This window comes from Tupaia chinensis, unplaced genomic scaffold (genome assembly GCF_000334495.1).
Source record: "Tupaia chinensis unplaced genomic scaffold, TupChi_1.0 Scaffold000477_1, whole genome shotgun sequence".
NCBI lineage: Eukaryota > Metazoa > Chordata > Mammalia > Scandentia > Tupaiidae > Tupaia > Tupaia belangeri.
Genome location: NW_006159986.1, coordinates 3779193 through 3795397, shown reverse-complemented (window position 1 = coordinate 3795397; position 16205 = coordinate 3779193). Strand labels below are relative to the sequence as shown.

The 16205-nt window shown below is 45.8% G+C and overlaps 1 protein-coding gene across 1 annotated transcript in view; it reads right to left on the bottom strand.

Moving 5' to 3' along the window:
* Positions 1-16101, bottom strand: part of LOC102481444 (signal transducer and activator of transcription 5A) — a 29371-nt gene extending 13270 nt beyond the window's left edge. Inside the window, exons 1-5 of the mRNA XM_027774787.1 lie at positions 15884-16101; positions 15431-15587; positions 14069-14158; positions 5538-5712; positions 47-177 (exon numbers count right to left, since the gene is read on the bottom strand). Coding sequence (XP_027630588.1) covers positions 47-177; positions 5538-5712; positions 14069-14158; positions 15431-15587; positions 15884-16011 — 681 coding nt within the window. The 5' untranslated portion in view covers positions 16012-16101. The remainder of the gene's footprint in view (positions 1-46; positions 178-5537; positions 5713-14068; positions 14159-15430; positions 15588-15883) is intronic.
* Positions 16102-16205: the final 104 nt, after the last annotated feature.

Here is a 16205-nt window from a genome sequence, read left to right as displayed (position 1 = left end):
TGGGGCTGGGACTTGGGCCGGGAGGAGTCGGCGGGGTGGCACTCACCACGCGGTACTGCTGCAGCGTCTGTGCCTCGCGCTGCAGCCAGGCCTCCAGGGCCACCTGCTTCTGCTGCAGGGCCGTCTCCCGGCTCAGCCGCTCCTGGGGGTTCAGCTGGGCCAGCTGAGCAAACTGGGCTGCAACAGGGGACAAGACAACTGTGACCATCATCTCCCAGGGTCCCCCACACTCATTCCAGGGGCTGCTCTGAGCAAGACCCTCGGGGGTCAGACAGCCATCAAGGCCACAAAGCTTCCTGGCAGCCTAGGAGCCCAATGGACAATGGTCTCCTCAAAGCAGCCTCAGGCCCGCCCACACATACTTGGGGTGCAGCTGAAGAGGGGTCATGCTCTGTGTCCCCCCAGTCTCTATCTCACAGCCGGCCTTGTACCCCTCTTCACACTGGTTGAGTGGGAGCCAGACCCTGAGTTACAAGTGTGCTCTGCAGTTTATGAGCTGAATGCTGAAAAATCCCGATTCTGTCCCATGCCTTGGTTTCCCCAGGAGTGAAACAGGAGAATCATGGAACCTACTCATGCACTGCTGTGAGGATGACCTAAGTGACAATGAGGAAGGGGCTCAAGAAACTGCCTGGCAGGTCTGAGTGTGGTGTGAGGTCAGTTCTATCTGGTGAACGAGTGACAGGACAGAGATACCTGCCCAGCCTCATCCTTCTCACAGCTTCAGCCAGAGGCTGGCCCAGGGCTGTCACCCCTGGAGCACAGGCTGTCTCTCCTCTGGGAAGACTGAGTTTCTCCAGCGGCTGGAAATGCCTAACACTCTTGCCCAGGTTAGTCTCCCTGAGCTCAGCAGCCAGGATGGGGTGGAGGAGCCCTCTGGGGACACAAACCCACCCAGACCCCAGGGAGGCTGGAGAGGCAGTGTCTCTCTGCTCTGGCTGCTGGGACTCTCACTAATGGCAGGAGAGATGGGAGCGAGGCCTCCGGACCTTTTTTAAGATACCTGTTATGAAACACTTAAGGCACAGGCAAGTAGGAAGAGCGATTTAAGGAACACCCACATACCCACAACCCACCTAAGAACTCAACCATCCTTAGTGAGCAGCACCTGCACCCCCTCCCTCCCCTGTGTGCCCACCCCTCTCTCTCCCTCCGAGGGTGACCGCTTTCCTGCATGCAGAGGTCAGTTCGCCCTTCCAGTAACCTGTGTGCACAGCCCAGGGTCCTTCCCGGGGCTGAGTCCAGAAGGTGTGTGCATCAGTGTGTCTCCGTCAAGTCCCTGCTGGTCTCTGAGGGCCATGTCACACTGACCTGCTCCCTACCCGAGAACACACAAGCTGGCACAGACCAAAGCAACCCTGCACAGCCAGGAAAAGCCCAGAGTAAGAACTCAGGAATGCAGCTCCAAGCTCAGCACAGGGCCCGAGCAAAAGTAGGACTGTCCGGGCACATCAGAGCAGTCTGGTCCACCACCTGGGAATCTGTGCCCTGCAGGGAGGTGGTGGGATCCCCACACCTGGGTTCAGCCTCTGCGTGGGACTGACCCACATAGGGTCTCCTCTGGCAATTTATGGATGTTTCTGGGAAGGAGGCCAGGGAGATACATGGCAAAGTTGCTGGCACAAATAGGTTGACCCGCTATGTCTCTAAAGGGGGAGCCAGGCACGTGCAACTATGCAAATATCACATATTAACCTTACCCAGAATCCAAACTAAAACCCACACACGGGAACCAGAAATCCCAAATACGGTATCATAAATACTGTCAGTCAGTCAAAGGTCCTGGGTAGAAAGTAATATCCTTGCAACATCTATTGCCACTCTTTTAAGAATAGACCCCTTTTTCTGGAGACTGTCTGGGATGAGTTCAGATGGGAAGAAGGCATGCTAGCATCATCCTGTCAACTTGTACTCTTTGTCTACTTTTCAGGAATGTGCTGGCCTAAGGGTACAGAAAGTACTGAGATGAGGGTTATAAAGAGAATTTAAATAGTTAAATGAGATGGAACTTAAAAAAAAAATCTAAGAAATACAAACCATAGGAAAAGGGAAACAAAAACTAAAAAGGAACACAACAGGAAATAAATACTAAAATGGTAGACCTCAGTACAAATATATTAATAATTATATTAAGTGTTGATGGACTAAATAGCTCATATAAAAGCAGAGATTGTCAGAGTACATACAAAACAAGACTCAACTATATTCTGTCTGTTTTCAATTATTTTTAAACAATATGGATAAAGGTAAGTTATGCAAAATGTAGAATAAGACTAGAGTGTTGGGGTCAGTAGGTGGCATGGTGGTTAAAGTGCTGGACTCCCATATGGCCAACCACAGTTTGAGTTTCAGACATGGTGGCTTGCTTTCTCACTTTCCCTTTCTCGCTATCTCTGTCTCTCTCAGATCAAAGTAAAAAATAATAACAACAAATAAAATTAAATAAATAAATGATTATTTTTAAAATAATAAAATTATTATTAAAAATTCTTAAAAAAGAAAAAGAAGGATGGAGTGTTTATATTAATATTTGATAAAGCAAACTTCAAAACAAAGATTACTGGGACCAGCAGATGATGTACTGGTTACATTGCTGGACTCCCACATGGCTGACCACAGTTTGAGTCCTGGACCTGGTGACTTGAAACTCATACCAGAACGTGTATGCACGTGGCCAAGAGGAGAATGGAGGAGAAGGGATTGTGATGTGGCATCACCCACTGGGGGTGAGTTTTCACTTTCTCTAGCTTTCTCTGTCTCTCCAGCAACCGCACATACCCTATAGCAAAAAAACTCTCTTAAAAATAAACACGAAGATTATTATCCCAGGGCCTACCCCACAGCTGGCTGCCTAGCCTTCTTCATACCAATCCAGCAGAAGTCAGACCCTGGGTTATAAATGTGCTCTGCTGTTTACCAGGTGAATGCAGGCAGATATTATTAAGAAAGATATCTCAGGGACCAGCAGATGGCATAATGGTTACGTCGCCATACTCCCAAATAGTCTGCCACGGTTCGAGTCCTGGTCCCGGTGACTTGAAACTCAGGTGTGGTGCAAGTGCATGCATGGGGGGTGATTTCTCGCTTTCTGTCTCTCTGTTTCTCTGGCAAGCACATGTACCCTATAGTAAAAAATCTATTTAAAAAAGAAAGAAAAAAGATATCTCATAAAGATTATGGTTTTACTTGATCGAAAACCATAGTTGTCATAAATGTGCATACACCGAATAACAAAGCTTCAAATATAAAGGTCAGGGCAGCCAGTGGCATGGTGGTTAAGGCATAATTTAAGTCCCAGGCCTGGCACTGGCTTTCTCACTTTTTCTCTCTGTCTCATTCACATATGCACATGGCTTGTAACAACTTTTAAAATAATAATAATACATAAAATTAAATAAAGAATTCTAATTTTTTAAGAGAGATTTTTGCTATAGGATGCATGCGCTTGCCAGAGAGACAGTGAGAAATCACCCCCTGTGGAGGATAGCCATGCCACAATCCCTTCCCCTCTATTCTCCTCTTGGGGTTTTGGGTGTGTGCGTGCACACACACGTGCATGGTGTGAGTTTTAAGCTGCTGGGTCCAGAACTCAAACTGTGGTAGACTATGTGGGAGTCCAGAGACATAACCATTACGCCATCTGCTGGCCCCAATAATTCTAAATTTAAAAGAAAAAAATAGAAATTTACGAATCTGTTTTTGCAAAAAATTTGCAAAGCAATGCCACTCTACTCACTAAATTCTGTTTTGGAAAATACAGATATTGTATTTTGTAAAAAAAAAAAATTTTAAAGAATGATTTTATTTAACTTTATTTATTTATTTTAATTTTATCACAGAGGGACAGAGAGAGCGAGAGAAAGGGAAAGCAAGCCACCAGGTCTGGGACTTGACCTGCTGTCAGCCATGTGAGAGTCTAGCGCCCTTGGCCACCATGCCACCTGCCGGTCCCATGTTTTGTAAAATTTTAACCTTTATGTTACCATTATAGAATATATTTTTGTTATTTTTGGATACCTAAAAGTTACCATAGAATCAACCATAGAGTCTAAATGCATAGATGCATTTACCAAGATGGAGGACATGCTGGGCCATAAAATAAGTCTCAATAAATTTACAATAACTGAGATCATGTGGAGTATGTTCGCTGGAAACCATAATTTTCAAAAAGAAGACAATATTGAAATCAAAATGATATCAAAAGAAAACCAGATCACTGGAAATGAAACAACATACTTTTAAAAAATCTATGAGTTAAACAATTAATAACAAGAGAATTAGAAATAGGTCAAAGTGGATGATAATGAATAAACAGTATATCTAAAATTATGCAATGCAGCTAAAGCAGTGCTTAGAGGAAAATTTATAGCTTTCAGCACATCTATTACAAAAGAGAAAGGGTATATGGTTAATGATCTAAAATTCTACCTTAAAAAGTCATGGGGAAAAAAAATAAAAACAGCAAACAAAAAAGCAGTTTGACTCTTCTTTTTCTCACTAAGATGGGTCAGTCTGGAGTGAGAAAAAGTGGGAGAAAAGTGGGCCATGTCTCAAGATTCCTCTAGCCATATCTGAAGTTAATTCCTTCTAAGTTTTTTTTTTTTTTTTTGCTTTCCCCACATCCCTACCATAATAGCCATCAGCAAACTACAGAGCTAGAAGACAGGAGAATTGTTCACAGTCACCTCCTCCCCAGGTCCACATTCTACCTGAGGTTCAATATGGGAAACTCAATGAACTCTACTGCTCCCCAGGCAAGTTCAATCAGGGGACTCCCAACCCAAGTCCTCTCTCTGGTTAGAAACACTTGGCTTATATTCATTCATTTGTTCAAATATTCACAGAACACCTATGTTTAGGGAGAGTTTATTGATTGTAAAGTACAGAGGCTTTTATGACATAACCTCTAGTAGAGATCCAGTTCTGCAATTTACAGGCAAATCTGGCCAAGTGATGTTTTCCCCCCCATTGGATGTCAGTTTTTTTTTTTTTTTTTTTTTTTTTTTTTATTTTTTGTCTTTGGATCTTTTTTTTGAGATTTTTGCTATAGGGCGCGTGCGCTCACCAGACAGACAGAGAGATACAGAGACAGAAAGCGAGAAATCACCCCCCAGGGGGGATGGTCACACCACAATCCCTTCTTCTCCATTCTTCTCTCGGGATCTTGGGCACACACACACGCGCCCGGCATGAGTTTTAAGCCACCGGGTCCGGGACGCAAACCACGGTCGACTACGTGGGAGTCCAGTGACATAGCCATTATGCTAACTGCTGGTTCCCTGGATGTCAGTTTTGATCACTCACAAAACAGGGATAACACAACTATCTATCCGTAGGCTTGTTGTGAGGGGTGAATGGAAGAATATACACAAATTACTTAACCCAGAGTCAGGTCCGCAGCAGGGGCTCAATCACGGGGAGACTGGGAGAAGGTGCTAGTAATATGGACACCAACCCAGCCCCTATCCTCCTGCATTATCTCTCAGAATGTTCTTTCCTCCCACAGGACATGCCACCTCACACGGCCCTGTGCTTACCTTGGATCCTCAGGCTCTCTTGGTACTGGATGATGAAGTACTCCTGCGTCTGCTGCAGCTTCTTCAGCTCATTCTCTGTGTCCTGCGTGACCAGCCGCAGCTCCTCAAACGTCTGGTTGATCTGCAGGTGTTTCTGGGACATGGCATCGACCAGGATCCCGGCAGGGGAGCTGCACTGAAGACAGATTGAGCAGGAGTTGTTACAAGGAGCAGGATGCTAGGCAGAGAGGATGGGAGGAAAGCTCAGGCCTGGTGTCAGTGTTACAGACACCACAATCTGGAAGGAACAGTCATTTGAGTCAGAAGATGATGGGACCAGCAGGTGATTAAGGTGCTGGACACTCCCATGTGGCTGACCATGGTTCAAGTCTCAAACCTGGTGGCTTGCTTTCTCAATTCCTCTGTCTCTCTCTCTCTTTGTGTCTCTCTCTGGTCAAATTAAAATAAATGAATGAATAATATTTAAAAAATAATTGAAAAAAAAAGATGATGATCACTTGCCAGAATTGGGGTGGGAAAGGGAAAAAGAGAGAAGGAACAGGTAACCTTGCAGATAATGACACCTTCATAGAAGAAATTTTTTTATTTTTTAATTTTAGTTTTGCTATAGGGTGTGCTCACCAGAGAGAGAGGGAAAGTGAGGAATCACGCCCCCACACGTTGCAATTCCCTTTCCTCCATTCTACTCTCATGATTTTGGACGCATACATACACACACATGCCCAGTGTGTTTCTCAAGCTGCTGAGCCCAGGACCCGAACCACACATTTAGCTGTGTGGCATCTAGCTGCTTTAACCTCCATGCCACCTGGTTGTCCCTGTTTTTAATTAAGTTAAATTAAACTATTATTATTATTATTAGGTTTTTGCCATAGGATGCATGAACTCGCCAGAAAGAGAGAGAAAGAGGGAAGTAAGAAATCTTCCCTCCAGGGGATATGGCCATGTTGCAATCCCTCCTCCTCCATTCTCCCCTCGGGATTTTGGGCACGCATGCACACACGCCCAGTGTGATTTTCAAGCCACTGAATCCAGGACTCAAACCATGGTCAGCCATGTGGGAGCCAGTGCCTTGAGCAACTCACCAACTGCTGGCCCCTGTTTTTAATTTATTTATTATTTATTTTTTACTGGGGCCAGCAGGTTGCATGGTGGTTGAGGTGCTGGACTACCACATGGCCGACTGTGGTTCAAATCCCACACCTGGCAGCTTGCTCACGCTTTCTCTTTCTCTCTCTCATGGGTGCATGTGCCCTATAACAAACTAAAAATAAAAATAATATAAAAATTAAATTAAATTAAGAATTCTTTAAGATTTTTTTTTAAATTTATTTCTTCATGGGGCTGGCAGGTGGTATGGTGATTAAGGTGCTGGACTCTCAGGTGGCTGAACACAATTCAAGTCCCAGACATGGTGACTTGTTTTTTCACTTTTCTCTCTCTCTCTCTGTCTCTCTGGTCATGTGAAATAATAATAATAATAAATTAAATTAAATGAAATGATTCTTTAAAATTTTTATTTCTTCCATGAAAGAGACTGACATGCCCTACATGGTCCTCACACCACAATCTACCCCCAGCTAGATTATAGGCATACACATGCATACCCGGCATGTTCAGGGAAGAGGACCTGGGAACCTCCCCTGTGGCCCAGTTGCATTCTCACTGTGCCACCATCTGGCCCCCATAGTAGAAGTTTCTATTAGGTCGTCAGGAAAGTCATGACGCATTTCTCTGTGCAAATATTCATCATGACTTTCCCAACAACCCAATATATATATTTTTTTCCATAAGAACGTGTGCTCACCAGAAAGACAGAGAGAGACAGAGAGACAGAAAGTGAGAAATCATCCCCAGGAGGGGATGGCCACGCCACAGTCCCTTCTCCTCCATTCTCCTCTCGGGATCTTGGGCACGCACGCACGCACACACACACCCGGCATGAGTTTAAGCCACTGGGTCCGGGACTCGAACTGCAGTCAACTACATGGGAGTCCAGCGACATAGCCATTACTCTAACTGCTGGTCCCAATCCCATATTTTAGATGTGGCCTGGAATACCAGAATATTCCAAAAAGAGCCGATCTAAGGCCAGCACTGTAGTGTAGCAATTAAGTGCTGTGCAGTGGAAGCCAAACTCCATAGACAACATGGGTTTGAGTCCTGGCCCTGGAGGCTTATACACTGGGTGTGTGCATGTACACAGGCCCATGATTCTGACAGCACTACAGCAGGACTAACCTTCACTAAGAGGTGTTCTCTCTCTCTCTCTCACTCTCTCTTTGTATGCAAACACACACACGCACACACACACACACACACACACACACACACACACACAATATTGTAAATACATTTGTAAAAAGAAGTAATGACTTTGCTTTTTAAAATAATTATTTAATTTTACTTATCACTATTGTTATTTTTTTACATTTACCGCAGGGCACACATGCTCACCAGAGAAAGGCACAGAGAAAGAAAGGGGCAAGTGGCAAGCCACCAGGTCCAGGACTTGAACTGCATTCAGCCATGTGGAAGTTCAATGCCTTAACTACCATGCCACCTGCTGGCCCCAACAATGGTTTTTAAAAAAAGATCTTGTGAGACCAGCAGATGGCATAATGGCTACATCACTGGACTCACACATAGTCAACCTCAGTTTGAGTTCCAGACAAGGCAACTTAAAACTCAAGCCAGGTGTGTGTGTGCGTGCGTGCCTGAAATTCCCAGAGGAGAATGGAGGAGAAGGGATTGCGGTGTGGCCATCCCCCCTGGGGAGTGATTTCTCCCCTTCTGTCTTTCTGTTTTTCTCTGTCTCTCTGGTGAGCACACACACACACCCTATAGCAAAAATCTCTCTAAAAAAAAAAAAGAAAAAAAGATCATGTGACTTAGAGAGGAAGAGGCTGAACCTCTCAGACCCCCAAAAGGAAGTAATAGGGAGGTATCAAGAAGGACCCAAGGAAGGACCCAGCCATTCCTTCAACGCCTGGCTGAGAGGGGACCATGTCTCCAGTGAATTGTTCTCGAAACAAAATGCAAACTCCCTCTGGCCTCCATTGGCCTAGCCGATAGCCTCTGCCTACCTCCACCCCCACTCTGTAGCTGGCCAAGCACATAGCTATGTGTATTTTTTGCTTCTGTTCCTTGAACATGCAACCAAACCCTGCCTCAGGGCCTTGGTGCTTATTGTTCCATCAGTCTGGAACATTCTGGCACCAAGTCCTCCTGAGGCATGTGCCCAAGTGCCCTCAGATGGGCCAATTCACAGTAGCACTGCCTTTATCTGAAAGTGTCTTGTTCTTGTATGTGTTTACTTGTTTCTGGACTGCCTCCCTATGCCAGAAGGTGTGGTCCCCAAGTTCTAGAACTTTGTCCATCTTGAGCACCACAGAATCTCCAAGGCTAGAACATCAGAGGTGTTGAAGAACAGACTGACGGCCAGGAGGAGGGAAGATTCCCAAACCAGGACATCCCAGTGTCCTAGACATGTATTTCCTACACAGGGCCAGATTCACTAGATAGAAAGCGAGAAATCACCCCCTAGGGGGGATGGCCACGCCACAATCCCTTCTCCTCCATTCTCCTCTCAGGATCTTGGGCACGCACGCACACGCGCCTGGCGTGAGTTTTAAGCCACCGGGTCCGGGACGTGAACCGTGGTCGACTACGTGGGAGTCCAGCGACATAGCCATTACACTAACTGCTGGTTCCCAGTATTGATAAATTCTGAATGATAAAATATACCATAAACAAATATGAGAAATATATGCCAGAAAACATATTAGTGAACAGATTAAAGAATTCCAAGTTGTCAATATAAAACAACCTCAGACAGAAAAATGACTAAATATATAACCAAGTAATTCTTAGAATAAGAAATCAGAATCGACAATAAGTGAGTATACTCAAAATCACTAATAATTAGGTAAATGCAAATTAAAACAAAATTATACACAAGTTCACACCCATCATACTGCCAAGAACTATTTATAAAGTATACAATGCTTAGTGTTGATGACAATATGGGGAGTTAGGAATTTTCGCCCACTGTTTATGGGAGTATAATTATTTAATAACTATTCAATAATACCACCTTTTTAAAAAATTTTATTTGTTCATTCATTTATTATAATTTGACCAGAGAGAGACACACACACACACAGAGGGAAAATGAGAAGGCAAGCCACTGAATCCAGGACTCAAACCATGGTCAGCCATGTGGGAGCCAGTGCCTTGAGCAACTCACCAACTGCTGGCCCCTGTTTTTAATTTATTTATTATTTATTTTTTACTGGGGCCAGCAGGTTGCATGGTGGTTGAGGTGCTGGACTACCACATGGCCGACTGTGGTTCAAATCCCACACCTGGCAGCTTGCTCACGCTTTCTCTTTCTCTCTCTCATGGGTGCATGTGCCCTATAACAAACTAAAAATAAAAATAATATAAAAATTAAATTAAATTAAGAATTCTTTAAGATTTTTTTTTAAATTTATTTCTTCATGGGGCTGGCAGGTGGTATGGTGATTAAGGTGCTGGACTCTCAGGTGGCTGAACACAATTCAAGTCCCAGACATGGTGACTTGTTTTTTCACTTTTCTCTCTCTCTCTCTGTCTCTCTGGTCATGTGAAATAATAATAATAATAAATTAAATTAAATGAAATGATTCTTTAAAATTTTTATTTCTTCCATGAAAGAGACTGACATGCCCTACATGGTCCTCACACCACAATCTACCCCCAGCTAGATTATAGGCATACACATGCATACCCGGCATGTTCAGGGAAGAGGACCTGGGAACCTCCCCTGTGGCCCAGTTGCATTCTCACTGTGCCACCATCTGGCCCCCATAGTAGAAGTTTCTATTAGGTCGTCAGGAAAGTCATGACGCATTTCTCTGTGCAAATATTCATCATGACTTTCCCAACAACCCAATATATATATTTTTTTTTGGAGAGGGTTTTGCTATAGGGTGCATGAACTCACCAGAGAGAGAGGGACCCAGCGACGCTTGGGCACGCACGCACGCACACACACACCCGGCATGAGTTTAAGCCACTGGGTCCGGGACTCGAACTGCAGTCAACTACATGGGAGTCCAGCGACATAGCCATTACTCTAACTGCTGGTCCCAATCCCATATTTTAGATGTGGCCTGGAATACCAGAATATTCCAAAAAGAGCCGATCTAAGGCCAGCACTGTAGTGTAGCAATTAAGTGCTGTGCAGTGGAAGCCAAACTCCATAGACAACATGGGTTTGAGTCCTGGCCCTGGAGGCTTATACACTGGGTGTGTGCATGTACACAGGCCCATGATTCTGACAGCACTACAGCAGGACTAACCTTCACTAAGAGGTGTTCTCTCTCTCTCTCTCACTCTCTCTTTGTATGCAAACACACACACGCACACACACACACACACACACACACACACACACACACAATATTGTAAATACATTTGTAAAAAGAAGTAATGACTTTGCTTTTTAAAATAATTATTTAATTTTACTTATCACTATTGTTATTTTTTTACATTTACCGCAGGGCACACATGCTCACCAGAGAAAGGCACAGAGAAAGAAAGGGGCAAGTGGCAAGCCACCAGGTCCAGGACTTGAACTGCATTCAGCCATGTGGAAGTTCAATGCCTTAACTACCATGCCACCTGCTGGCCCCAACAATGGTTTTTAAAAAAAGATCTTGTGAGACCAGCAGATGGCATAATGGCTACATCACTGGACTCACACATAGTCAACCTCAGTTTGAGTTCCAGACAAGGCAACTTAAAACTCAAGCCAGGTGTGTGTGTGCGTGCGTGCCTGAAATTCCCAGAGGAGAATGGAGGAGAAGGGATTGCGGTGTGGCCATCCCCCCTGGGGAGTGATTTCTCCCCTTCTGTCTTTCTGTTTTTCTCTGTCTCTCTGGTGAGCACACACACACACCCTATAGCAAAAATCTCTCTAAAAAAAAAAAAGAAAAAAAGATCATGTGACTTAGAGAGGAAGAGGCTGAACCTCTCAGACCCCCAAAAGGAAGTAATAGGGAGGTATCAAGAAGGACCCAAGGAAGGACCCAGCCATTCCTTCAACGCCTGGCTGAGAGGGGACCATGTCTCCAGTGAATTGTTCTCGAAACAAAATGCAAACTCCCTCTGGCCTCCATTGGCCTAGCCGATAGCCTCTGCCTACCTCCACCCCCACTCTGTAGCTGGCCAAGCACATAGCTATGTGTATTTTTTGCTTCTGTTCCTTGAACATGCAACCAAACCCTGCCTCAGGGCCTTGGTGCTTATTGTTCCATCAGTCTGGAACATTCTGGCACCAAGTCCTCCTGAGGCATGTGCCCAAGTGCCCTCAGATGGGCCAATTCACAGTAGCACTGCCTTTATCTGAAAGTGTCTTGTTCTTGTATGTGTTTACTTGTTTCTGGACTGCCTCCCTATGCCAGAAGGTGTGGTCCCCAAGTTCTAGAACTTTGTCCATCTTGAGCACCACAGAATCTCCAAGGCTAGAACATCAGAGGTGTTGAAGAACAGACTGACGGCCAGGAGGAGGGAAGATTCCCAAACCAGGACATCCCAGTGTCCTAGACATGTATTTCCTACACAGGGCCAGATTCACTGGTATGTTTACGGGTGGACATTTTACTGGTCTGTGACTGCCATAAACCAGGGCGTACAGGGGTTGTGTTGGAAGACCTTTCGTGACCAGCTCCTTCCTGCCTCCTGTATTACCTATTGTAACTCTCCTGCTGCTGGCTCCTTGCTCTCTAGTTACACTGCCAATTTGTAAGCCTTCAAATGCATTAAGCAACCCATGCCTTCCTGCCCTCTCCTATGTTGCTACTTTGGCTAGAATATTCATCCCTCCCTTTTTCCCTACTGCCAGCCCATTCTAATCTGAATTGGGCACTTTTTCTATATATGTCCCTTAAACTTAGCTCACCTCTAGAGAATCTATCTTTCTGGAGTTCCTTCTGGGCAGAGAGCAGGACTTGATCTGTTTTTCTAGACCCAGTCTCCATTAGACACACAGTAGGACCTCAAGATTTGTTTACCAAATGAACTGTAAAATTCCCTGAAATCAGTGTCCACAACCATAAATAAATAACAACTACCTTTATCTTTAGAATCATGCTGTGAGGGGCTAGCAGATGGTGTGGTGGTTAGGGGTGCTGGACTCCCACATGGCTGACCACAGTTCAAGTCCCAGACCTGGTGGCTTGCTTTCTCACTTTCTCTCTGTCCCTCTCTGGTCAAATTGAAATAAACAAACAAACAAACAAATGAAGTTAAATAAAATAATTCTTAAAAATATAATAGTGCTGTGAGCAAGATTATAAATTCATTTTGCTCTACTGCAGATAATGTAGACTTTGTACCACTGTCCAGGCAGAGGTTCGATGCCTTATGATTTCAGAACTTGAGAAACAAGTCCCCCTGCCTGGACCTTACTTCTCTGATGTACCTGTGATTTTTTTTTTTTAATATTGCTATTTTATTTTAGTTTATTATAGGGTACATGCACTTCCTGCAGAGAAACAGCAAGAGAGAGTGAGAGAGAGAGCGAGCAAAATTGCCCCCCAAGAAGGATGACCATACTGCAATCCCTTCTCCTACATTCTCTTCTTGGGATTTGGGGTGTGCACTCACACACATGCAGCATGTCTTTCCAAGTCACTGGGTCTGTGACTCAAATTGTGCAGTTGGCCATGTGGGATCCAAACACTTCAACCACCACACCATCGACTGGCCAAGCTTATTCATTATGACAGACCATGGCTCTGTTTCTGTTCACAGAAACTACCAGAATCCTTTTTTATTTTTTAAGAGATATTTTTGATATAGGGTGCATATGCTCACTGGAGAGACAGAGAGGGACAGAGAGACAGAATATGAGAAATCCCTCCTCATGGGTGATGGCCATGCCACAATCCCTTCTCCTTCACTCTCTTCTTGGGATCTTGGGCATGCACACAATGCGACCAGTGTGAGTTCCAAGCTGCCAGGTCCAGGACACAAACTGCAGTCAACTACATGGGAGTCCAGTGACATAACTGCTACGTCATCCGCTGGTCCCCCAGAATCCATTTTTAATGTTGGCCTCAGCCCCACTTATTGAATATCTAACCTTTTCCCTAGTGATTTGTAATGCCATCTCTGAAACAGACTGAGTTTCCAGATGTGTGTGTATGTATGTGTCTATCTGTCTTTAGGGCTTTCATTTTTTTTTCCATTGGTCTGTCTGACTTGTCCCACGGTGATACTCACAATAACCCTATAAGGTACTGTCCCTGTTTTACAATAGAAGAAACAAAAGTTCAGAAAGGTTAAGTCGCTTGTTCAAGTCACACAGTTAGACCTAGGGGGTCTCTCCACACCAGTAAGTAATACTGCCTCTCACGCTTGCCCACGTCTCTTGTTTCTTTGTTGTGCCCTCATGCTGGTGTTTATATAAACACAGTTGGGTCTGGAGAGAAAGGCATGCGAAAGGACTTCCCGGCTCCCTCCCCATCCCATGGGACACTCACGTTGTTGGCTTCTCGTACCAGCCTCTGTTCGTTGTACAGAATGTGCCGGATACAGCGGACCAGTTCCATGGGGCAGCGGTCATATGTGTTCTGGAAGAATCCAACAGCAGTGCCCCAGTGGCTACTCTCTTGCCCCAGCCATGCCCATCCCAGAGCCATACCCACCCCTTCCTCTCCTTCAGTCCCTGTCTGTTTTTCCCAGGATGCCTCAGGAACTTTCCCCAAAAAGCGACGAGGTGTCTCGATCTTTTCTTTCCCTGACTTCCTCTCCCAAATCTTCATATTTGTTTTGCAGTGAAGTAGAACCCCACAGATTATAAAGCGCTTCCAATCTACCATTTCCTCTCTCATAGCATGGAAACTATGACAGAAGCAGAAACAATTATCCCCATTTCACAGATGAGTACACTGATACTCAGAGAGGTTAAGTACTTGTCCAGAGGCAAACAAGCGAGTGAGCAGAAGACTCAAGACTCAAGGCCAAGGTACTGTCTGCTATACACTCGTCCCTGGCTTCCTATTTTGTCCTTCCCCTCAGGTTTTCCCCATCTCTTCCCTCTTCTGGGATGGACTTTTCTTTTCTGGGCACCTTGATGTTCAAATTTAAGAAGTCTCTAAAAAATCCAAGTGAGTCCTTGGGCCGGTAGGTGGCATGCTGGTTAGGGGCGCTGGACTCTCACATGGTCATCACAGTTCAAGTCTTGGACCTGGCAGCTTGCTTTCCCACTTTCCCTCTCTCTCTCATCAGATTAAAAAATAAGTAGATAAATAAATAAAGATAAATAAAATCATTCTTTAAAACAAAAACCCAAGTGAGTCCCAGTAAGTTCCAAATTATGATGATCACCTACGGCCTTTTCCTGTTTCCACAAAAACTCCCTCCCTTTCTCCACACTCTTCCCACCTCCCATAAAGAAGAAGCCACATCTTATTTCTAAATTCCAATTCCAAGGCCTTTTATCTAGCTCTTGCTTCCAGGGCAACTCTGCTTCCTTTCCCATCTGCTTTGGCACCACTCTCAACGTTGTGGGTGCCTCAAGAGGACACCTGGCTGCCTCTTCATTCCCTCGTCTCTACAAAGGCATCCTGACTCAGTCTACCTCCTCCTGCTTGCTCTGTCCGTGTCAATTCATCCATCCCCTTTCTGCTGAGAGCAGACGTCCCCTTGCTCTGTAGTTTGCTAAAACAATCTAACAGGTCTGATTTACAAAGAGGGGGTGGGGGAAGTTTAAGAGAAGTTGCCGCTAAGTTCATGGTCACACAGTGAGTCAGTGGCCAGGCCAGGAAAAAACCCAAGGGTTCTGATGCTGGAAAGAGAAGGCGGGTGCTGCCTCCCTTAGCTGACCCAGAGTTCACACCCACCTGGAGCTGCTTGGCGTAGTGGCCCAGCTTGATCTTCAGTAAAAACCCATCTTCCCCCACCTGGTGCTCCGCCTTCTTCTGCAGCTCTTGCACCAGGCCCTCCAGGAGCTGGGTGGCCTGGGCACGGTCCTGGGGGTTGTCCAGGTCAATGGCATCCCTCAGGACAGGGTGGGGGAGAGAAATCTACTATAGCACTTCCACAGGCAAGAAGGTCAGCCACCAAAAGTGGTGTAGACTTGTTCCTGGCAGCTCCGCAGGCATTGGAGTCTAGAAACATCTTCTCTTCCCTCCCAGGCTCCTATTTCCCTGTTCCCCTTTCCCAGGGACACCACCCCTTGTACACGGAGAAAGACAGACAGGACCAGAGTCACAGGAAGCCACAAAGAAATCTAGGGGACAAGGGGCCTGGATGGCCGGGATCTGGAGATCGAGGCGCAGGGCAGGGGCACCTACCAGGGCTGACTCTCGATCCACTGTGCCAGGTAGTGTCGGACCTCGATGGGGAAGTGCTGCCCGTACAGCACCTGCATCTGGCGCAGTGCATCTCCTTGCAGCTGCTGGGCCTGAATCCAGCCCGCCATGGCCCTTCACCTGGGGCGAGCAGAGGCCTTAGGCCGAAGACCAGGTTTGCTGCTGCCTTAGTGCCCACCCCATCTCTGGACCGCGGTCAGGCCTGGCCCCTCCTCCCAGACACGCTTTCCTGTGCGGGAAGATGATGAGGAAGGGAAGCCCGCCCTACCCCTCCAACAAGGAACCCGCTAAGACGGTGGGGGGG